This window comes from Scyliorhinus canicula, chromosome 5, assembly GCF_902713615.1.
Source record: "Scyliorhinus canicula chromosome 5, sScyCan1.1, whole genome shotgun sequence".
Classification (NCBI taxonomy): domain Eukaryota; kingdom Metazoa; phylum Chordata; class Chondrichthyes; order Carcharhiniformes; family Scyliorhinidae; genus Scyliorhinus; species Scyliorhinus canicula.
In genome coordinates, this window is record NC_052150.1 from 130589079 (window position 1) to 130612954 (window position 23876).

General features: G+C 42.7%; 1 protein-coding gene across 3 annotated transcripts in view; it reads right to left on the bottom strand.

Annotated features, from left to right (window-relative positions):
• Window positions 1-23876, bottom strand: part of galnt1 (UDP-N-acetyl-alpha-D-galactosamine:polypeptide N-acetylgalactosaminyltransferase 1) — a 226755-nt gene that overhangs the window by 102756 nt on the left and 100123 nt on the right. For all 3 annotated transcript variants that reach the window (XM_038797662.1, XM_038797661.1, XM_038797663.1), the window contains exons 3-4: window positions 20248-20416; window positions 1922-2088 (exon numbers count right to left, since the gene is read on the bottom strand). In XM_038797662.1, coding sequence (XP_038653590.1) covers window positions 1922-2088; window positions 20248-20416 — 336 coding nt within the window. The remainder of the gene's footprint in view (window positions 1-1921; window positions 2089-20247; window positions 20417-23876) is intronic.

A 23876-nucleotide genomic window follows, 5' to 3' on the forward strand; every position in this document is an offset into this window, starting at 1 on the left:
CATATCTCTCTCTCTCTACATATCTCTCTCTCTCTACATATCTCTCTCTCTCTCTACATCTCTCTCTCTCTCTACATATCTCTCTCTCTCTCTACATATCTCTCTCTCTCTCTACATCTCTCTCTCTCTCTCTACATATCTCTCTCTCTCTCTCTACATATCTCTCTCTCTCTACATATCTCTCTCTCTCTCTACATATCTCTCTCTCTCTCTACATATCTCTCTACATATCTCTCTCTCTCTACATATCTCTCTCTCTACATATCTCTCTCTCTCTCTACATATCTCTCTCTCTCTGTCTACATATCTCTCTCTCTCTCTCTACATATCTCTCTCTCTCTCTACATATCTCTCTACATATCTCTCTCTCTCTACATATCTCTCTACATCTCTCTCTCTCTACCTCTACATATCTCTCTCTCTCCATATCTCTCTCTCTCTCTCTCTCTACATATCTCTCTCTCTCTCTACATATCTCTCTCTCTCTCTCTCTACATATCTCTCTCTCTCTCTCTCTACATATCTCTCTCTCTCTACATATCTCTCTCTCTCTCTACATATCTCTCTCTCTCTCTACATATCTCTCTCTCTCTACATATCTCTCTACATATCTCTCTCTCTCTACATATCTCTCTACATCTCTCTCTCTACCTCTACATATCTCTCTCTCTCTCTCCACATATCTCTCTCTCTCTACATATCTCTCTCTCTCTCTACATATCTCTCTCTCTCTACATATCTCTCTCTCTCTCTACATATCTCTCTCTCTCTCTCTACATATCTCTCTCTCTCTACATATCTCTCTCTCTCTACATATCTCTCTCTCTCTCTACATATCTCTCTCTCTCTCTACATATCTCTCTCTCTCTCTACATATCTCTCTCTCTCTCTACATATCTCTCTCTCTCTCTACATATCTCTCTCTCTCTCTACATATCTCTCTCTCTCTACATATCTCTCTCTCTCTCTACATATCTCTCTCTCTCTACATATCTCTCTCTCTCTCTCTACATATCTCTCTCTCTCTCCACATATCTCTCTCTCTCTACACATATCTCTCTCTCTCTCTACATATCTCTCTCTCTCTCTCTACATATCTCTCTCTCTCTCTACATATCTCTCTCTCTCTCTACATATCTCTCTCTCTCTACATATCTCTCTCTCTCTACATATCTCTCTCTCTCTCTACATATCTCTCTCTCTCTCTACATATCTCTCTCTCTCTCTACATATCTCTCTCTCTCTACACAATCTCTCTCTCTCTACATATCTCTCTCTCTCTCTACATATCTCTCTCTCTCTCTACATATCTCTCTCTCTCTCTACATATCTCTCTCTCTCTCTCTACATATCTCTCTCTCTCTCTCTACATATCTCTCTCTCTCTATAAATATATTATATCTATATATATTTCTTATTCTGTGTACATAACGGTAAATATACTTTGTCCAAAAAACTAATAAAAAAACATTTATAAAAAAAACTGCAATGTCACTGTGAAAGTCCATAGTCGCCATATTCCGGCGCCTTTTCGGGTACAGAGGGAGAATTCAGAATGTCCAGATCACCTAACAGCGTGTCTTCAGGGACTTGTGGGAGGAAACTGAAGCACCCAGAAGAAACCCACACAGACACGGGGAGAGCATGCAGACTCGTCAGTGACCAAAGCTGGGAAACAACAGTGCTATCCACTGTGCTACAATGCCACCCACTGATACATTTGGAAACCTTTTAAAACAATATCTTTATTTTCCTCCTTTTTCACATTTTCTCCCAAATTTGCACCCACCAACAATAAACAGGAAGCAGTAATGAATATAATGTCAATCCCCATAGCAACAATCCCATCCTCCACCAACTCCTTTTAGAAATCTTAACATTTCTCAGCTACTTCCCTTACTATATGGAAATGTTATCTTACCTCTCTCACTGGCATCATCCACCAGGATAATCTCTTCTAATAAATGTCGCGGCGACCGGTTTATCACACTATGCACAGTACGTAGCAGAGTGCTCCATGCTTCATTGTGAAACACTATCACCACACTTGTCTTTGGTAGGCCATCTGGATATACTTTTGTTTTACATCTAAAAGGGAAAAAAACATGGGTAATGTGCAAACCACGTGCTTTGCATATACCAGAGTTAACATAAATCCTTGCTGGACACTTCAGCGTTTCGCAAATGGCTGAATGGCAGAAACATATAGTCAGCAAAAATGCACGTGTTTCCAGCTTTGGTGCACAAAACGTACTCAAATTATCTTGCATACAAATTATATCACCAATTGTTGAAACATATCAGAAACAAAAGAAACACACTGTAAACATGCCAGCATAACAACACCCCTGCAGGAAACAATTTTCAAGTAGTTCATACAGGCTTCAAATTCTTAAATTATTTTTAAAAATCGTATAATTGTCTTTAAAATAATAAGTGGACTCTATTACAAGATGAGCGTACATGTGGTCCTTATTAGAAAAAAAACAATATCATTCTTAATAAAAAAGTCACAACTCTTGGTCACTTTGTGGAAAAAATAACACTTGACCCATTTAAACACACGCATCTTATCATATAATTGAAATATTTAAAATTGTTAAGTTAAATTACTTTTTTTTAAAAAAATGAGTTATATATAAACTGTATCATACATAAACATGGAGTGGGGAGAGCGGGAAAAACATTCAGTGCAAGAATGTCTATTGCACAAATGACATTTAATCCACCTAATCTTTGGAGTGTACCAAATTAAAGTAACTGCTAAGTGAAGATTCTTCCTCACTCCAAAGTTAAGTCAAGCAAAACGTCACAAATGTCTATTTAATCTTACATCTGTTTTGACCAGCTTTGGTATGAATGTCCTCGGCTAATCACAACAACAAAGATTTTAACTTTATTTTTCACAAAGATATGCCTTTTACAAACACACATTCATTTAACTATTGAAGCTGTGAGCAACAAGTCATTCAAACAAAGCTTTCAAGTCAAAATTTATCACGAAGTTCAAAAGAAAAAATATAAAATAGCATCAACTTACATATACAGATAACAGAAATAAGGGATGTTATAGTTCAATAACAAAAAAAAGAATATATAAGATTAAAATATCCTTTGTCCTTGAGCCGTAGATTTTTAAACTTTGTGGCCAATTTACGTTAGCTGGTTTTGTGAATATGGTCAGATGTAGAAGATGTGGCCATTATTGGTTTACTGCTGGATTTCTAATAACGCTGGCTTCCAAACCGCGTGAGTGAGAAGGTTGCAAGGGGGAAGGGCACTCAGGATGGTTGGCACGGTAGCACGGTGGCTAGCACTGTTGCTTCACGATGCTATGGACCCAGGTTCAATTCCCAGCTTGGTCACTGTCTGTGCGGAGTCTGCATGTTTTTCCTGTGTCTGCGTGGGTTTCCTCCGGGTGCTCCGGCTTCATCCCACAAGTTCTGAAAGACACGCTTGTTAGGTGAATTGGAAATTCTGAATTCTCCCTTCGTGCACCCGAACAGGTGCCAGAGTGTGGCGACTAGGGGCTTTTCACAGTAACTTAATTGCAGTGTTAAGGCAAGTCTACTTGTGACACTAATAAAGATTATTATTGAGAGAGCAAAGGGGGAGAGCGAGAGTATGAACAAAAGAAAACAGCTTTTAGTTTGGGGTTGAAGTAGTCAGGTATAAGAACGAGTAGCAGGAGTATGCCATCTGGCCCTTTGAGCCTGCTCTGCCATTCAATAAGATCATGGCTGATCTTTTTGTGGACTCAGTTCACCTTACCCAGCCGCTCACCATAACCCCCAATTCCTCTGCTGTTCAAAAATCTATCTTTGTCTTAAAAACATTCAATGAGGTAGCCTCAACTGTTTCACTGAGAATTCCACAGATTCACAACTCTTTGGGTGAAGAAGTTCCTCCTAAACTCAGTCCTAAATCTTCTTTGCCCTATTCTGAGCTATGCCCCCTAGTTCGTGTTTCACCTGCCAGTGAAAGCAACCTCCCTGTTTCTATCTCATCGATTCCCTTCATAATTCTATGTTTCTATAAGATCCTATACTATATCGAGTTTTGGAGCACAGTTTAGATCTGTATGTGAACAGATTAGCAGTTTAGTCAGTTAAAGATTTGTCTGAGGACAGACAAGCAGATCTCTCAAAGCAATTTAGTTAAAAAAGATTTTGCCTGTGAACAGGTTAAGGGCAGCACCGTAGCAGTTTCTTCAGAGCTCCAGGGTCCCAGGTTCGATTCCCTGCCTGGGTCACTGTCTGTGCGGAATCTGCACGTTCTCCCAGTGTCTGCGGGGTTTTCCTCCGGGTGCTCCAGTTTCCTCCCACAGTCCAAAGATGTGCAGGTTAGGTGGGGTTACTGGTTTACGGGGATAGGGTGAAGGTGTGGGCTCAAGTGGGGGCTCTTTCCAAGAGCCGGTGCAGACTTGATGGACCGAATTGCCTCCTTCTGCACTGTAAATTCTATGGCAATCTATGACAAGTAACAGAAGAGTAATTTCTGAAAAGTGCTGGCAGGTTAAACAGTGGTTTGACACAGAAAGAATCTGAAAGCCATTCCTGAAGGATCTCTTTCGCTCAAACCAGTTTATCCAAGACATCTCTGTGTAGCAAGTACTTCTGGATCTGTTAACTGTATTTAAAAGTGGATTTTGACCCGAGATGGAGAGGGGATAAAGATAGCAGTTAGGAATTAGTGTTTCATTTCATTGTTAAGCATTGTTTAACTGGTAATTATAAGCTATTTTCAACACGATGTTAAAGTTAGTTTTACACGGTTAGTAATAAAGTTTGTTTTAATGCACCATATCCCTATTTGTGCATGGAATCCCTACTGGAACAAAGTATCCTTTCCTTAGTCTTACAAATTAAATCAAATATTGGGGTTTCCATCCGGTATCCTAGCAACTGTTGGGGTTGGCCCAGGGTCATAACATGACACATTTCATATTACTCATTCTCGACCAGATGTTTTTCTTCATCACATTTCTGCAAGCTGTAACATTGTTGCATCATTTTAACATCTCCAAGCCTATTCTTTTAACTCATCACTGGGAAAAGTTAACATACAACAATTTGTAATTTAGTACACTTAAATTGAATGCAGATGACAAAACTACATGAAAATTCCTTCAGTAAAAGTAATCTCTGAAAATAAAACAAACTGGAACTCTCCACGACAAAATGAACTGTGAAATAGATAGTATACATTTATATTCGCAATTCGTTTCCAAAATAGGTATTTGAAAAGCCATTTAGATTAATATAAAGAAACTCTAAACAGTGTATTATTTTTGAATAACTTGAATGAGTTTAGGCGAGTGCTTGCATAGCAATACTTGTGTATGTCAATATATTCCAATAGCCATTTTCCTTTTGTAAATATGCAAATGGTTGTGATGTAATTCTTGCAGCATTGTATTTGAGTATCAGTAAATTATTGTTCATTTTCTTAGCTAATTAACTTACAAATCTTGACCGTGTCTAGTAATTGATTCATTTGATATCAAAAGCACCTAAATTAACACACAGCACTTATATGTTAATGATCTGGAAGATGGAACTGAAGGCACTGTTGCTAAGTTTGCAGATGATACAAAGCTATTTAGGGGGACAGATAGTATTAAGGAAGCAGGTGGGCTGCAGAAGGACTTGGACAGGCTAGGAGGGTGGGTAATGAAGTGGCAGATGGATTACAATGTGGAAAAATGTTAGGTTATGCACTTCGAAAGGAGGAATGGAGGCATAAACTATTTTCTAAATGGGGAAATGCTTAGGAAATCAGAAGCACAAAGGGACTTAGGAGTCCTTAATCACGATTCTCTTAATGTTAACGTGCAGATTCAGTCGGCAGTTAGGAAGGAAAATGCAATGTTAGTATACATGTCGAGAGGGCTAGAATACAAGAGCAGTGATGTACTTCTGTTTAGACCCCATTTGGAGCATTTTGTGGGCAGTTTTGGGCCCCGTATCCAAGGAAGGATGTGCTGGTCTTGGAAAGGGTCCAGAGGAGGTTCACAAGAATGATCCCTCGAGTGAAGAGTTTGTCATATGAGAAGCGGTTGAGGATTCTGGGTCTGTACTCGTTGGAGTTTAGAAGGATGAGGGGATCTTACAGAATACCGAGAGGCCTAGATACAGTGGACGTGGAGAGGATATTCCATTCGTAGGGAAAATTAGAACCCAAGGGCACAATCTCAGACTAAAGGGACGATCCTTTAAAACAGAGATGAGGAGAATTTCTTCAGCCAGAGGGTGGTGAATCTGTGAAACTCTTTGCTGCAGAAGGCTGTGGAGGCCAAATCATGGAGTGTCTTTAAGACAGAGATAGATAGTGTAATGAACTCCAATTGGCTTTATTGGTTGGCCAATTGGAGTATGAGCTCCCTCAATGATAGCTCATTGAGGGGGCCCATATAATCACCTGTGTAGGCTTTGTGAGCCAGTCTCAAGTCTAGCAGCACTGTTTGTAGCTGCTCCTGTAATATCGTTATTGTAAATAAATATTGGTGTGGTGACGGAACTCCTGCCTCCCGTGGATTACTACAGATAGGTTCTTGATTAATAAGGGATCAGAGGTTATGGGCGGAAGCAGGAGAACGGGGAAGAGAAAAATATCAGCCATGATTGAATGGCAGAGCAGACCCGATGGGCCGAATGGCCCAATTCTGCTCCTATATCTTAAGGTCTTATGTTAGACAGCTACAAGTTTAAAAGTTTTAGTTCTTGTTGTTTCATGCTAACTAACGCAATTTGCACAAATTACTCGGATAAAAACCATTCAGCTTTGAAGCTATTATAAAGCACCAATTCATGGAACTTGGGTCAACTTGCATGATGCAAGTTAAAATGGTCACTGCACAAGTGCATGACTTAGAAGCTTATAGGTCAGGAAATATGGATAACTGAAGGGAATTTCAGGAATATGTAGTTTTAAAGTTAATAACTAAGGCCCTCCAGTCAGTAGCGAGTCTGAGGCCCAACTGTGATTTAAACTGGGGCTTTACCTTTGGCATTGTTGTCCCAGCTGTAGGGCATAGTCATCACCGGAGAGACACAGAATGGGTGTTTGTGAGAAGTGAAAGCGTTGAGGCTATGCTCTTTCTGATGTAAATAGTGGATGGGACACCCCTCAAGGTCCAGCAGCCTTGCAGTGTTGTGAAAGCGACTTTCATTTTCATTTCATTTTTTTTCAGAGCGACCAGATCGCTGCACTGGAACGGAGGTAGCAGGTTGATGGCTACTCAAGGGACGCTAAAGGGAAAGATCGAAGATCAGGAGAATTGATCGCGGTGCCAGAACTTACAAACAGTGAGCCTACCAGAGGGAACCGAGGGCAGGAACCCCAATGAATATTTGGCCTAAATGCTGAGCAAACATGGTGGGGAGAGGCAGCTTCCCCAGTCGCCAAAAATAAACAGAGCCCACAGGTCACTCCGGCCAAAGCCCAGAGCCGGGAAACAGCCTTGGGCGCTAATTGCAAAATTACACCGGTACCAAGACTGGGAAATAATTCTGAACGGGGCCAGGCAGATAAGGTCCTGCAACTGGAACGGACACCCGGTCAGGATTTATCAGGACATTGGGGTCGACTTGGCCAAGCACCGGGCGGAATTCAATACAGCCAAAGCAGCCCTGCACAAAACGGGGTGAAATTTGGAATGCTGCTCCCAGCCAAGATCTGAGTCACCTTCCAGGGCAGGGAGCATTACTTCACTATACCTGCGGATGTGGAACGATTTAATCCCTAAACACAAGCTGGGAAGACAGCAACAGAGCTAGCGATGAAGCAGACATACTGGCACTATGAAAGACTATTGGCGCAGGACTGTGGCGCCTCGGTTTGAATGTGAGCCAAGGCTCAGAGGAGGGGGCGAGAGCAGTCGGGCGCAGGAGAGGGCGAGGAGAAGGAGGATGGGGAAACATACATGCAGCAGGCGAAGGTGAGGTTCAGACCGACTCCAGGAGGGGGGCCACCACACTAGTGAGAAAGCTAGTGCCAGGGGGTACGAGCAAAAGGTGGGGCCGAGGCACATCTCCGGTCGGGGAACAGGACAATGACAGGGGCGAGGGGAGGGACACACACAAGACAAACAGATCTGAAGGAAAAGCAAAAGGACAATGGGGAGGGCTCTAGGCTGGCAATGATAGCTTGCACATGACAAGAAAAGAAAAACAAAGGCATCGCAAACAGCCACTTTGGAGGGTCCCCAAACAAAGGGAAACTGGAGTGGAGGGGCTCACCCACGTGGGGTACACATAGTTGGCAGCCATTTTGGATGCTTCTGGACAAAGGGAAACCCTGCTGTGGTGCATCCACAAGGTAAGTATGGCTGCTTCCACAGGAGGGAGTACAGAAACGCGCCCCCCCCCCATCAGAATAGACACATGGAATACCAGGGGTCTTAATGGCCCAATGAAAAATAAAAGACTCTTCACCCACCTAAAAAGCATGAAGAGTGACATAGTCTTCCTCCAAGAAATGCATCCGAGGGAGAAGGACTGACTGTGGTGAAGAAAGGGTTGGGTGGGACAGATGTACCATTCATGTACGGGATGACAGCTAGGGGGGTGGCCATACTGCTCAGTAAGAGGACGGTGTTTACAGCGAAGAGGACAGTTACGGACCCAAAGGGGACAGTACCTCATGGTTAGTGGTGTCCTGGGACAGGAACCAGTGGGCCTTGTTAACATGTACACTCTCAACTGAGATGACACTGAATCATAAAGAAGACCATGGCAGAAATCCCCAACGTGAACACATACCAACTCATCACGGGAGGGGACTTTACGTACAGGACCCATGGACAGACAGATGAAGCCCCAAATCGGGGATAAAATATCAAACATGGTGAAGGGACCAACCAAGTTCATGGAACAGATGGGGTCAGTGGACCCATGGAGGTTCACACACCCAGGGGAGAAGTAGTTCTTCTTCTCACAGGTACACAGAGTATTTACCAGGATCGACATCTTTGTAGTGGGTAAATCGGTGTTTCCAGGGGTGGTAAGAGCAGAATAATCGCAAGTGTAATCTCCGACCACACTCCACACTACATTGATGCAAGGTTGGAGATGGGCTGGGTCCAATGCCATCCCCATGGAGGTTGGACACGGCCCTTCATGCCAAAAAGGCCTTTGGCAAAACAATATCACAGGCCATAGATGGGTACGTTACCAATAACCTAAAGGCTGTGATCAGAGGAGGGATTATTGCTTACAAAGTGCAAAGAGACAGGGAAGAGGAGACCCCTGAATACAGGCGGCATAGCCGCGGAGGACGGATTCAAGGACAAGAGGGAGAAATAGGGGCAACGCCAGCATGCTGGGTGATACATGCCAGGGCCAACATTGGGAGCCCAACCAGGGTGGAATGGCCAGATAGGGCCCACAGGGGGGGGGAACATGTAAAGTCATTAAGTTTGTTGTTTTAAAATGCTTATTTTCTCTTTCTGTTTGCCTCTCTTCGTCTTTCCGAGGGAGCTCTGTAAATGTGAAAGCATTTACCTTCCTGTAATTGCTGGACTATGTACCATAAAATATGAAAATCAATAAAAACATCTTGAGCAAAAAAAAGCGTGGGGTTTTCACCTTAACCTTCAATATTACCACCATTAAACAGTTTCTCAACATCAACATTTTAAGTGCCAGCATTGACCAGAATCTGAACTGAACCAACCATATCAATATCAAATATCTGTTGATGTGTGACTTAACTCCTGGTCCTTTGCCACTAGAAAATTAATTGTGGTGGAATACTGTAGCCATCTAGGATGGCCACTTTCAGTATACAAAATGGACATTCGCAGAGCCTATAGGGAAATATGGACAACACTAAGCAACAAGCAGGCACAGAGCCCGAATGTATATTTGGAAGGCAGTTTGCAGACGGAATCGAAACTGAGTCGATTTACATATTGGTCGCCCATCTCCGGGAAACAAAGAACAAGTGCTCAGGTAGCTGATACTGTTCCAGACAGTCCGGCACAACTACCCCAACGAAAAGACACAAACAAAGCAAGGCCAACGGCCACCGAAGACACGCCCAGCCATCAGGGCACCCGCCCCTTTATTGGTTTAGATCGATGGCAATGATCAAGAAGCTGCCCAATTAATTGGGACCAAGTTCAAGGACCGCCTTAAAGCACACAAAGCCCCTCCAAGCTTAAGAAGGAACCGCCAACAAAGATTTAGCCTCTTGGATTCGGCTCTCAAGCGGAGAGACCCATCCACTAGCATCACCAGAAGCAAGTAAGTTCAAGGTCAACGCCCGCTACCAGACGGACGACCTTAGCTGTATTCCTGTTACCTCTTCGAACCCAACAGCCTCAGATCCGAACAACGGCCATTGTTCCTCTGATCTAAGTGGGCACCCAAAGTTAAGAACAAAGAAAATTACAACACAGGAACAGGCCCTTCGGCCCTCCCAGCCTGCGCCGATCCAGATCCTTTATCTAAACCTGTCTCCTATTTTCCAAGGCCTACTTCCCTCTGTTGCTGCCCGTTCATATACCTGTCTAGATGCCTCTTAAATGATGCTATCGTGCCTGCCTCTACCACCTCCGCTGGTAAAGCGTTCCAGGCACCCACCACCCTCTGCGTAAAAATTTTTCCACGCACATCTCCCTTAAACTTTCCCCCTCTCACCTTGAAATCGTGACCCCCTTGTAACTGACACCCCCACTCTCGGAAAAAGCTTGTTGCTATCCACCCTGTCCGTACCTCTCAATTTTGTATACCTCAATCAGGTCCCCCCTCAACCTCTGTCTTTCCAACGAAAACAATCCTAATCTACTCAACCTTTCTTCATAGCTAGCACCCTCCATACCAGGCAACATCCTGGTGAACCTCCTCTGCACCCTCTCCAAAGCATTCACATCCTTCTGGTAATGTGGCGACCAGAACTGCACGCAGTATTCCAAATGTGGCCTAACCAAAGTCCTATACAACTGTAACATGACCTGCCTACTCTTGTGCTCAATACCCCGTCCGATGAAGGCAAGCATGCTGTATGCCTTCTTGACCACTCTATCAACCTGCGTTACCACCTTCAGGGTACAATGGACCTGAACTCCCAGATCTCTCTGTACATCAATTTTACCCAAGACCCTTCCATTGACCATATAGTCCGCTCTTGAATTTGATCTTCCAAAATGCATCACATCGCATTTGCCTGGATTGAACTCCATCTGCCATTTCTCTGCCCAACTCTCCAATCTATCTATATTTTGTTGTATTCTCTGACAGTCCTCCTCGCTATCTGCAACTCCACCAATCTTAGTATCATCTGCAAACTTGCTAATCAGACCACCTGTACCTTCCTCCAGGTCATTTATGTAGATCACAAACAACAGTGGTCCGAGCACGGATCCCTGTGGAACACCACTAGTCACCCTTCTCCATTTTGAGACACTCCCTTCCACCACTACTCTCTGTCTCCTGTTGCTCAGCCAGTTCTTTATCCATCTAGCTAGTACACCCTGAACCCCATACAACTTCACTTTTGCCATCAACCTGCCATGGGAAACCTTATCAAACGTCTTACTAAAGTCCATGTACATGACATCTACAGCCCTTCCCTCATCAATTAACTTTGTCACTTCCTCAAAGAATTCTATTAGGTTTGTAAGACATGACCTTCCTTGCACAAAACCATGCTGCCTATCACTGATAAGTCTATTTTCTTCCAGATGTGAATAGATCCTATCCCTCAGTATCTTCTCCAACAGTTTGCCTACCACTGATGTCAAGCTCACAGGTCTGTAATTTCCTGGATTTTCCCTGCTACCCTTCTTAAACAAAGGGACAACATTAGCAATTCTCCAGTCCTCCGGGATCTCACCCGTGTTTAAGGATGCTGCAAAGATATCTGTTAAGGCCCCAGCTATTTCGACCCTTGTTTCCCTCAGTAACCTGGGATAGATCCCATCCGGTCCTGGGGACTTGTCCACCTTAATGTCTTTTAGAATACCCAAAACTTCCCCTTTCCGTATGACAACTGGATCTAGAGTATTTAAACATCCATCCCTAGCCTCAACATCCGTTTTGTCCCTCTCCTTTGTGAATACCGATGCAAAGTACTCATTAAGAATCTCACCCATTTCCTCCGAGTCGACGCATAAATTCCCTCTCTTGGCTTCGAGTGGGCCAATCCTTTCCCTAGTTACCCTCTTGCTCCTTACATACGAATAAAAGGCTTTGGGATTTTCCTTAACCCTGTTAGCCAAAGATATTTCATGACCCCTTTTAGCCCTCTCTATTGCGCGTTTGAGATTCGTCCTACTTTCCCGATATTCCTCCAAAGCTTCATCAGTTTTGAGTCGCCTCGACCTTACATATGCTTCCTTTTTCATCTTAGAGTCTCACAATTTCACCCGTCATCCATGGTTCCCTAATCTTGCCATTTCTATCTCTCATTTTCACAGGGACATGTCTGTCCTGTACTCTAATCAACCTTTCCTCAAAAGACTCCCACATTTCAAATGTAGATTTACCCTTAAACAGCTGCTCCCAATACACATTCCCTAGCTCCTGCCGAATTTTGTTATACTCTGCCTTTCCCCAATTTAGCACTCTTCCTTTCGGACCACTCTTGTCCTTGTCCATGAGTATTCTAAAACTTACGGAATTGTGATCGCTATTCCCAAAGTAATCATCGACTGAAACATCAACCACCTGGCCGGGATCATTGCCCAATACCAGATCCAGTATGGCCCCTTCCCGAGTTGGACTATTTACATACTGCTCTAAAAAACTCTCCTGGATGCTCCTTACAAACTCTGCTCCATCTACGCCTCCAACACTACACGAATCCCATTCGATGTTGGGGAAGTTAAAATCTCCCATCGCAACCACCCTATTGCTCCTACATTTTTCTATAATCTGTCTGCATATTTGTACCTCTACTTCATGCTCACTTTTGGGAGGCCTGTAGTAAAGTCCCAACAATGTTACTGCACCCTTCCTATTTCTTAGCTCCACCCATATTAAGTATAGGTGTTAGCGATAGAGATAGTTTAGTTTGTAGTATTATTGTGCATGAGTAGATCTTACTATGTGTAAATAAATACCATTGACTTTGAACTAACTAACTGGGTGTATTGGCTCTTTGATCGGTATTTGGGTTGAACCTTGTGGCGGTATCGAGAGATACCTGATGACTCTGAAAGTATACTCATAATTAGGATTAAGAAAGGAGACCTTATTGACTGCTATACTTATAGCAAGTAAACAGAGCAACATTACTCACCTGGATAGTTGCAACTGCAATAAGACAACTATTTTTTGTTACCATCTACCATACAGCACTTGTTCTGTACTGCACTGAAGTCAGACTAGATTAAGTACTCAATCCTCTGGAGCGAGAATTGAATCCCAAAGTATCCAGCGGAGAGGTTAAAATGACACCAACAAGCCACGGCTGACATTCCGAAGGGTAGAACAGTTTGTTTGATTGGTGACTCTAGATTCAATACCTAATCTTTCCACCAGTAATATACTTACAGTATGTTGAATCCAGAGAATGCTAGACAGCAACTCACCAAGGTTACTTCAATGGCACTTCCCTGTCCTGTGAACTCTATTACCAATAATGCCGAGCAGCAATATTGTGGGAACAATGTCATTTCCAAGTTCCTTTCCGAGTTGCACACCATTCAGTGGGTGTCATGGTGGCGCAATGGTTAGCACTTCTGCCTCATGGCGTCGAAGACTCAGGTTGGATCCCGGCTCCAGGCCACTGGCTGTGTGGAGTTTGCACATTCTCCCCGTGTCTGCGTGGGTCCCATCCCCATAACCCAGAGATGTGCAAGGTACATGGCTTGATCTAAATTGCCCCTTAGCTGGAGAAAGAAAAAAAGGAGTTGGGTACTTTAAATTTAAAAAAGTCCCACCATCCTATCTTAGTCGTATATTGCTGCTCCATCACTGGCTCAAAATCTTAAAACCCTACCTAACAACTTCGTTGGAGCATCAGCATCATTGAAATTGCCGCCGTTCAAGGGCAACTAGGGATGGGCAAGATATTGCTGGCATTGCACATTTCCAGCAAACTAGAATTTACAATTAATCAACCTTTCAAGGGACACCGAGGAGCCTCTAGTGTCTCCTTACATTGTTCTTCACAAACTTTTACTGACTGCTCTTAAACCAACAAAAGGTAGAGTCACATGATCACTTTCTTAAGCAATTGGTTGATGCATCTGTCTCTCTGATCCTAGTGGTTTTGCATCCATTTTGTCTAGGGAAACTACAGCTGGCATAAATTAAATACACGTCCCCAAAACATTTAAACGTCAAAGCTGAGCAGCCAAATTCACAGGTCATTCAACAGTCACTTAAACTTTGATGATAACATAGGTTAAACTATGGGTAGAATTTTAGCCTAACCTTAGTGGAAAACTGAAGTGATCAGATTAGCCAATTGCTTTGAAGTAAAACCAGGTGGTGTGTAAAATGTTCACAGGCCTGATTATATCAGCTTTCTTCCAGGAGGGTTAGACTAAAATTATTCTCGTCTTTTTATTGCCCGAGAATCAAAGGTTAACTAGTTATGTGGTTGAAGCTGCTTACTACAGTATGGTTTACTCATCACCCAACACAGAATTCTAGTAGATAAGCCAGACTATGGATAAAATAGACAAGAATATACTAAGTAGAAAAGACTGGCGATAGTTTGAGGACTTAAATCTTAAGGCTAGCTTGAAGCACCACAATGCTTACCTGACTTACACTCTCAAATTAAGAAAATGTATTGCAAAAACATGCGAAATATGGATTTGCGGTCTCAGGAAGAACCTGCTATATGCTGGACAAGAACTGTAAGTTTGGTTCAGGTACAACCATTCTTGCTGCAAGTCAGAAGATTGAAAGTTCAAGCTACATTTCAGGACTTCAGTGCTCAGCTAGGCTGACATTCCAGTGTAGAACTCTACTACATAGTGCAGGGGTTCCAAACTGAGGTCCATGAACCCCAAGTCTGCGAGAGCTTCCCGGGGGGTCGGTGACAAGACAAGAACATTTTTAAATGCTGCAGACATGCTTGTCCAATCAGCCTCTGATTGGACAAGTGTGGATAGTAGAGTGCTGAGAAGGGGCCTCAGTGCAAGAGAAAAAGGGGCAAGTGTGTGCGTGAGAGTGTGTGTGTGTGTGTGTGTGTGTGTGTGTGTGTGTGTGTGCGCGCGCGTGAAAGAAAAAGATGTGTGGGTGAAAGGGAAGGTGTACGTGTCTGATGAGTATCAGCTTTCCAGCCTCACTCCTCCCATTCAAAATAACAAAAGGCAAGACTTTTTTTTAAACTAAGAGAACTTGCTAGATTACCCATTCCAAAAGTAGGTACTATTTCCAGGGGCCATGTAACTGGTTATATTTGTAACTGCGCTCCTCATAATTCCTAATATATGCATAGATGTAGCTAGAAAAAACTGCTTTACATTCGATTTCTGTGATCACACCGGTTTTGCATTAAAAAAGGACGTTGACCTTATGAGATTGCTTGGGGTTCCCCGATGCTCTTGAGGTCACTAGGTGTTCCGTGGCTCACAACGTTTGGGAAACCCTAGCATAGTGCATGGAATGTTTTGAAATATTTGAAAGATATGACAAGAAGGCACAAAACCGCAAGTCTTTCTTTTCATAGTGTAAAAAAAAGCTACGAAGACCATTTTTTCCTTTGCCAAAAGAAACAGGCAAAAAGTTAAAAAGTAATCCAAACATGGAAATCCATGGATTGAATGAAATGCTACAGATACAGCCTAAACACCAGCTGTCACCAGCAGATAAATGCAAATTACAAGAAACAAATTTTATTCAACACATTATTCAAACTTCAATATCATCTGCACAAGTTAGCTGTTTTTAAAAACCTTTAGTATCATTTAATCAATAAGAACACAACATTTGTGACTTCACAACTCATACATTACTCGGTCTGATTCTTTGGATAAATGACAAACCAAACTAGGACCTTCCTGTTGTATGTCCTAACAACTGAAACTATTTCATTCTCCAGTTTCTTAGTTTCTTTTGCTTTGATGCCATAATAATGAAAGCATGTCTTTCTTTTCCCTCAATTTAGGATTCCACTCCACTGTGATCGACAGGGCTCGACTGTGCCCATCCCATTTCCCACACTTAGTTGAAAATCATTACATTTACCCAAAGCTTTGGTAGATTTTTGAATACAATCAATTCCAGGTGTTTGCCACTCCCTCTTTCATGAATTTGTGAACTTGCGCAAACGTACTTGTACACATAATCGCGGTTCATAGCCCCAAAACATTACTCATCTGCGATTTAGAAATGTTGAACTCTCAACCTTCCCACATCATTATCAGACAAAGCGCAAATTTGGCGTTTGTCATTTCACACATCACGAGAATTCGTGAACAGAACACCCGTGAATGTCAGTGTTTACTAAATACATTGGAAAAGCTATAGAAAGAGTAAAAATATTTACAGTTCAATAATCGATCGATGATTAAACAGACATCATGTTCTAAAAATTAAGATAAATATGCTGAGGCCTAGTAATTATTGTGGATTCTCAAGCAATTAGATTGCAAGCCGATGCAGCAATTTCCTCTTCCAGCAACGGAATATAATTTCCAGTATATCATTTCTTGAGTAATTGGGAGAATGGGGGTGTGGTCAAGCGAGCGGGGGAGAGGGCAGCCGAGCGAGCGAGAGGAGGGTGGTCAAGCTAGCGGGATTGGTGTCAATTACAGATGAGACATCTTTCAGTGGCAAACTGCAGGCAACTTCATATAAGTGTGTCAGAGACTGCACCAAGGGAACAATACCATTTGCCAATTAAATGCTGACATTTAAATCATGGAGTTACTCTGATATTGGTCAACTACAGTATCTGAACTTGCATGTGTGCATGAGGAAATGGAGATAGCTTCATTGACGTCATGTCAGACATAGAAACATAGAAAATAGGAGGAGGCCATTCAGGCCTTTGAGCCTGCTCTGCCATTCATTATGATCATGGCTGATCATCAAGTTCAATACACTGATCCTGCCTACCCCCATATCCCTTGATCACTTTAGCCCCAAGAGCTATATCTAATTCCTTCTTGAAATTACACAATGTTTTAGCCTCAACTACTTTGTGTTAGTGAATTCCACAAATCCACCACACTCTGGATGAAGAAATTACTCTTCATCTCAGACCCAAAAGGTTTACTACTTATCCTCAAACCATGACCCCTAGTTCTGGACTAATCTTAACTGACAGTCTCTCTTCATATGACAGTCCTGCTATCCCAAGAATCAGCCTGACCAACCTTTGCTGCACTCCCTCCATAGCAAGAACATCCTTCCTCAGATAAGGACACCAAAACTGCACGCAATAACTCTTGGTGTGACCTCACCAATGCCCTATACAATTGCAATAAAGTATCTCTATTCCTATACTCAAATCCTTTTGCTATGAAGGTCAATAATACCATTTGCCTTGTTTACTGCCTTCTGTACCTGTGCGCTTATTTTCAGTGACTGATGCATGGGGACACCAAGGTCTTGCTGAGTATCGACCTCTGTCAATTTACACCCATTCAGATAACAATCTTCCTTCCTATTTTTGCACTTGAAGCAGATAACTTCACATTGATCCACATTATACTGCATCTACCATGCATGTGCCTTCTCATTCAGCATGTCTAAATTCCACTGAAGCATCTCTGCATCCTCCTCACAGCTCACCCGCCCACCAACTTTGAATCATCTGCAAATTTGGAGATAATACATTTAGTCCCCTCGTCCAATCATTAATATATGTGAATAGTTGGGTCCTAGCACAGATCCCTGCGTTACCCGGCTAGTCACTGCCTGCCAATCATAAAATGAACCATTTATTCCAACTTTTTCCTCCCTTTCTGCTAACCAGCTTTCTATCCATCTCAAGACATTACCCGTAATCCCATACGCTTTATCGCTGCATAGTAATCTGCTGTGCGAGACCGTGTCGAAAAGCTTCTGAAAGTCTAAATAAACCACAGCCACTTGTTCTCCCTGGTCAACTCTACGAGCTACATCTTCAAAAAATTCTAGTAGATTTGTCAAGCATAATGTTTCTTTCATAAATTCATGCTGACTTTGTCTGATTACACCACTGCTGTCCAAATGCTGTGCATTGAAATCTTCGATAATGGACTCAAGCAACTTCCCTACTACCGATGTTAGGCCAACTGGTCTATAGTTCCCTGCTTTCTCTCTGCCTCCCTTTTTGAATAGTGGGGTTACACTAACTACCCTCCAATCTGAAGGAACAAAGTGTTTTGGAAAATGACCACCAATGGATCTACTATTTTTAGGGCCACTTCCTAAAGAACAAAGAAAAGTACAGCACAGGAACAGGCCCTTCAGCCCTCCAAGCCAGGGCCGACCATGCTGCCCGTCTAAACTAAAATCTTTGACATTTCTGGGGTCCATATCCCTCTATTCCCATCCTATTCATGTATTTATCAAGATGCCCCTGAAACGTAACTATCGCACCTGCCTCCACCACCTCCTCCGGCAGTGAGTTCCAGGAACCCACTACCCTCTGGAAAAAAAACCCAAAAAAACTTGCCTCTAAACCTTGCCCCTCGCACCTTAAACCTATGCCCCCTAGTAATTAACTCCTCTACCCTGGGAAAAGTCTCTGACTATCCACTCTGTCTATGCCCCGCATAATTTTGTAGACCTCCATCAGGTTGTCCCTCAACCTCCTTCGTTCCAGTGAGAACAAACAGAGTTTATTCAACCTCTCCTCATAGCTAATGCCCTCCATACCAGGCAACATCCTGGTAAATCTCTTCTGCACCCTCTCTAAAACCTCCACATCCTTCCGGTAGTGTGGTGACCAGAATTGAACACTATACTCCAAGTGTGGCCTAACTAAGGTTCCATACACTCTGGGATGAAGATTATGAGGTGCTGGAGATTTGTCCGCCTTCAATCCCATTAATTTCCCCGAAACCATTTATTTACTAATACTAATTTCTTTCAGCTCCTCACTAAAACTTATGTTTCTCAGAACTTCCGATACATTATTCCTGTCTTCCTTTGTGAAGATAAGGTACAGTTTTGACCGATGCATCTTTCCAGATTTATTAAGGAAAGTACTCTCTTGAAATAAATTCCTTGTTTGAGCTATAAACATGCCTGGAACTTGAAAACGTCATTCATTACATCTGAAATTGTATGGTTGAACATTCTTGTAGGGTAGTCTTTCAGAAAAAGCATTTTTGCTGAGTTTTTGAAGCAGACTTCACGATGCAGCTAAACAGATTTCATGTTAAGCTAAATAAACCATAGACAAGATTGTGTAGGCCCATAGATAGGAAGCAAAAGAAAAATATTCAAGTTTTCGACATGGGATAAACAAAAATCTACTTTCAATTTTGAAAAGAAAACAAGATTTAATGAGTGGGTAGAATTACAGCAGAATGGAATTATTTTACTGTGCTATTGACATCCACATTAAAGCAGTCAGCTCACAACGGCAAAGGTATATTATGCTAGCTGTTTTTCCCTTTTGACCTCAGGACTTGCATAACCCAGGGAGTTTTAAGTGCACATTATATTTTTTTAAATAAATTTAGATTAGCCAATTATTTTTTCCAATTAAGGGGCAATTTAGCGTGGCCAATCCACCTACTCTGCACATTTTTGGGTTGTGGGGGCGAAACCCACGCAGACACGGGGAGAACGTGCATACTCCACACGGACAGTGACCCAGAGCCGGGATCGAACCTGGGACCTCAGCGCCGTGAGGCAGTTGTGATAACCACTAGGCCACCGTGCTGCCCTTAGTGCACATTGTATAACTCATATGCTGGAATGATCTTGAAATCATTGGCATGAAAGCAATATGGTAATTTGTGGAACGAGTTAGGGTATTTGTTATGCTTAAATAATCATTTCTGTCAGCTATTTCAGATTGCAAAATTAGTTCTTAGTTAGATTATTCATGATAATTAGCCAAGAATTCAAAATTTGTCTCTATTGGAAAGCAGAAGTCGGTCAGTGATGTTCCCAATAGGAATTTACTGATTTAAAGAAAAGTTGAAGATCAAATTGTGATAACAGAACTGTCCTACATACATGCCAATGCAAGAATTAGTCTTATAACAAAAAAAAGTTTGTAATTTGCTTTAATGAATAGTTGTAAAATAAGCAGTCATCCCTTTCAGCCCTATTTATGCAATTTTAAAAACTAGTCGCGGAAAAACATTAAAAACTTGCCTCTAAAAATTGTACTTACCCATCTAACCTAACATCAGGCAGAGTTCTGTTGAGTGCTATCATATCACTTGCCATCAAGTTGAACTGGTTGATTTTAAACATTTCCTTCATTTTTTCTTGATTTTCCTTCGAGATTATTACAGACTTTCCCATCTCTCCAGGTCCTTCTTGTGGTTTCTGTATCACATCTGAAATGCAGCAAGGTTTTGATACCAATTGAAACTTAGCTTTAATATACTATTATAGCAAAACTGCTGTCGTCAATCTGAAATATTGGAATGATCTACTAAAAGCATAATTTCCCTTCCTCTTTAGTGTATTTTAGTCTTGGCATACTAAAGGATAAGCCTGCAGTCACTGTCCTTTAAAGTTCGCTACAACAGAAGATCATCTTGCACTATATTGTTACGGTTTCATCCAACAAATGCATCTCAATTGTTGCGAAATAAGCTCAGTTGATATAAAATATAAGTAAACAAAATAAGTTACAAGTGTACCAAAGTGGAAACAGCCTTCGTATTTTGTGTTTGGCACACAAAGCAGTCAGTTTAATATTTAAACATTTGTATTTTTCCAAATGAATTAAGACAAAAGTATTGTAGTAGAACATTAAAGTTACACATTGGAACCATCATATTACCACCTAGAATGTGAATACAGATGCTGTACAGGGAAGAACATGGCTGGCCTCATAATATTTATTCTCCTTAATGGCAATATGAAGTGCTGAAATAGCGCAAGATCCTATTCAGAATTGGACATTCTGAATTCCCTCTGTGTACCCAATAAGACATGGGGATTTTGACAGTAACCTCATTACAGTTTTAATGTAAGCCTACTTGTGACACTAATAAAGATTATTATTATTATATGGCTAGTCCAGTTCAGTTTCTTATCAATGGTAAACCCCCAGGATGTTGGTGGTGGGGGGATTCAGCGATGGTAATGCCATTGAATGTCAAGGTGCGGTGGTTAAGATTCTCTCTTGTAGGAGATGGTCATTGCCTGCCGCAAATGTCCACTTGCCACTTCTCATCCCAACCTGGATATTGTCCAGGTCTTGCTGCATTTGGGCACAGACTGCTTCATTATCTGAGAAGTCACGATTGGTGCTGAACATTGTGCAGTCATCCGCAAACATCCCCACTTCTGACCTTATGATGGAGGGAGGTAATTTATAAATGGTTGGGCCTAGGACAGTACCCTGGAGTGATGATTCATTCCATCATCACTTAATGATGATCAAGAGTAGACTGATGGGGCAATAATTAATCAGCGTTAGATTTGCCCTGTTTTTTGTGTACAGCACATACTTGGGCAATTTTCAATATAGATGCCAGCAGTGTAGCTGTACTAGAACAGCTTGGCTTGGGGTACAAGAAGATTGTGAGCACAAGTCTTCAGTATAGTTGTTAGGAAATAGAGATAGTTATAATACATCATATTTGTACTTATGAGTGTTGGAATAACGTGGCTTTAAGATTAAGCTGATTTTTGAAGTTGTGTGTTTTAAAAAATATTTTTATTCTCCTTTTACACATTTCTCCCAAATTTACACCCACCAACAATAAACAGCAACAAATACGTCAATCCCCATAACAATAACAACGATCCCATCCTCCCACCAAACCCCAAACATCAGCCCGCATGTTTACATAAACAAATGACAAAAAGGAATCAGGGACCACCCATAGTCACCCTTAATACACACAACCCCCCTCCCCCCAACACTCCCACCCATCCCCCCCCCAACTAATGTTCAATGTTATCCAGTTCTTGAAAGTGCATAATGAATAATGCCCATCAATTGTAGAACTCCACCGTCCTTCCCCTCAGTTCAAACTTAACCTTCTCAAGAGTCAAGAATTCCAAAAGGTCCCCCCGCCACGCCAGGGCACAGGGTGGACAGGCTGCTCTCAATCCCAACAGGATCCGCCTTTGGTCGATCAACGAGGAGAAGGCTACATGATCACGTGCTCATGCCCCCATTTCCAACCCTGGCTGGTCCGACACCCTGAATATGGCCTCCCGGGGACCCGGGTCCAGTTTCACATGCACCATCTTGGAAATTACCCTAAAAACCTCCTTCCAGTAATCCTCTAGCTTTGGACAGGATCAAAACATATGAATGTGATTAGCGGGGCCCCCACCGCAACGCTCATACACACCTTCTACTCCTTCAAAGAATCGGCTCATCCTCGCCCTCGTGAGGTGTGCTCTGTATACCACCTTCAGCTGCATCAGCCCCAACCTCGCACACGAGGTGGAAGCATTTACTCTCCGGAGCACCTGACACCAGAACCCCTCCTCTATAACCTCTCCTAACTCTTCCTCCCACTTTGCTTTGATCCCTTCCAGTGGTGCCTTATCCTCTTCCAAAGTAGCTCCGTACACCGCTGATACTACCCCCCTCTCCAATCCCCTTGCCACCAGCACCTCCTCCAGCAATGTGGAGGCTGGTTCCTCCGGGAAGCTCTGTATCTCCTTTCTGGCAAAATCTCGAACCTGCATATATCTAAACATTTCCCCCTGCTCCAGCCCATACTTCGCTTCCAGCTCCTTCACTCCTGCAAACTGACCGCTAAGAAACAAATCGTTTAGCGTCTTAATCCCCTTCTCCTCCCATTTCTGAAAATTTCCATCCCACCTCCCTGGCTCAAATCTGTGGTTCCCCTGAATCGGCATTTCCCTTGACCCTGCCCCCAACCCGAAGTGTTGGCGAAACTGCCTCCAAATTCTCAATGAAGCTATTATTACCGGACTCCCTGAGTATTTCCCAGGAGCTATCGGGAGCGGCGCTGTTGCTAGTGCTTTCAGTCCCAACGCCCTGCACAAACTCTCCTACATTTTGACCCACTGGGAATCAACCTCTCTGACCCAGCTGAAGTTGTGTGTTAAGCAGAATTCAGTTTTAGTTTCACCTTCAAAGATGCCTGCACATTAATGACGTTTTATGACATTTAAATTGGGGGAAATTATGCTGTTGCCTCATAACCAGGGTCCCCTGTGAGGCAGTAAAAGCAGTTTCAGTTCAGCTGAAGATTTATGCTCCTAGGTGCAGGGAGCAGTTTAAGTCATCCTCTAGCAGTCCATGAAGGGGGACTGCAGAGAGAAGGCACCAAACTAAAGAACAGAAATGTCCCAAAACCAGGGAGAAAGAGAAGATTTCAAAAAGTTAGGATCCAACAAGCCAGGTATGACTTGTCCAGTAGTATCAGCTGGGATCGTAACACTATTAGAACATAGAAAAATACAGCACAGAACAGGCCCTTCGGCCCACGATGTTGTATCAAACCTTTGTCCTAGATTAATCATAGATTATCATAGAATTTACAGTGCAGAAGGAGGCCATTCGGCCCATCGAGTCTGCACCGGCTCCTGGAAAGAGCACCCGACCCAAGTTCAACACCTCCACCCTATCCCCATAACCCAGTAACCCCACCCAACACTAAGGGCAATTTATTATGGCCAATCCACCTAACCTGCACATCTTTGGACTGTCGGAGGAAACCGGAGCACCCGTAGGAAACCCACGCGCACACGGGGAGGATGTGCAGACTCCGCACAGACAGTGACCCAAGCCGGAATCGAACCTGGGACCCTGGAGCTGTGAAGCAATTGTGCAATCCACAATGCTACCGTGCTGCC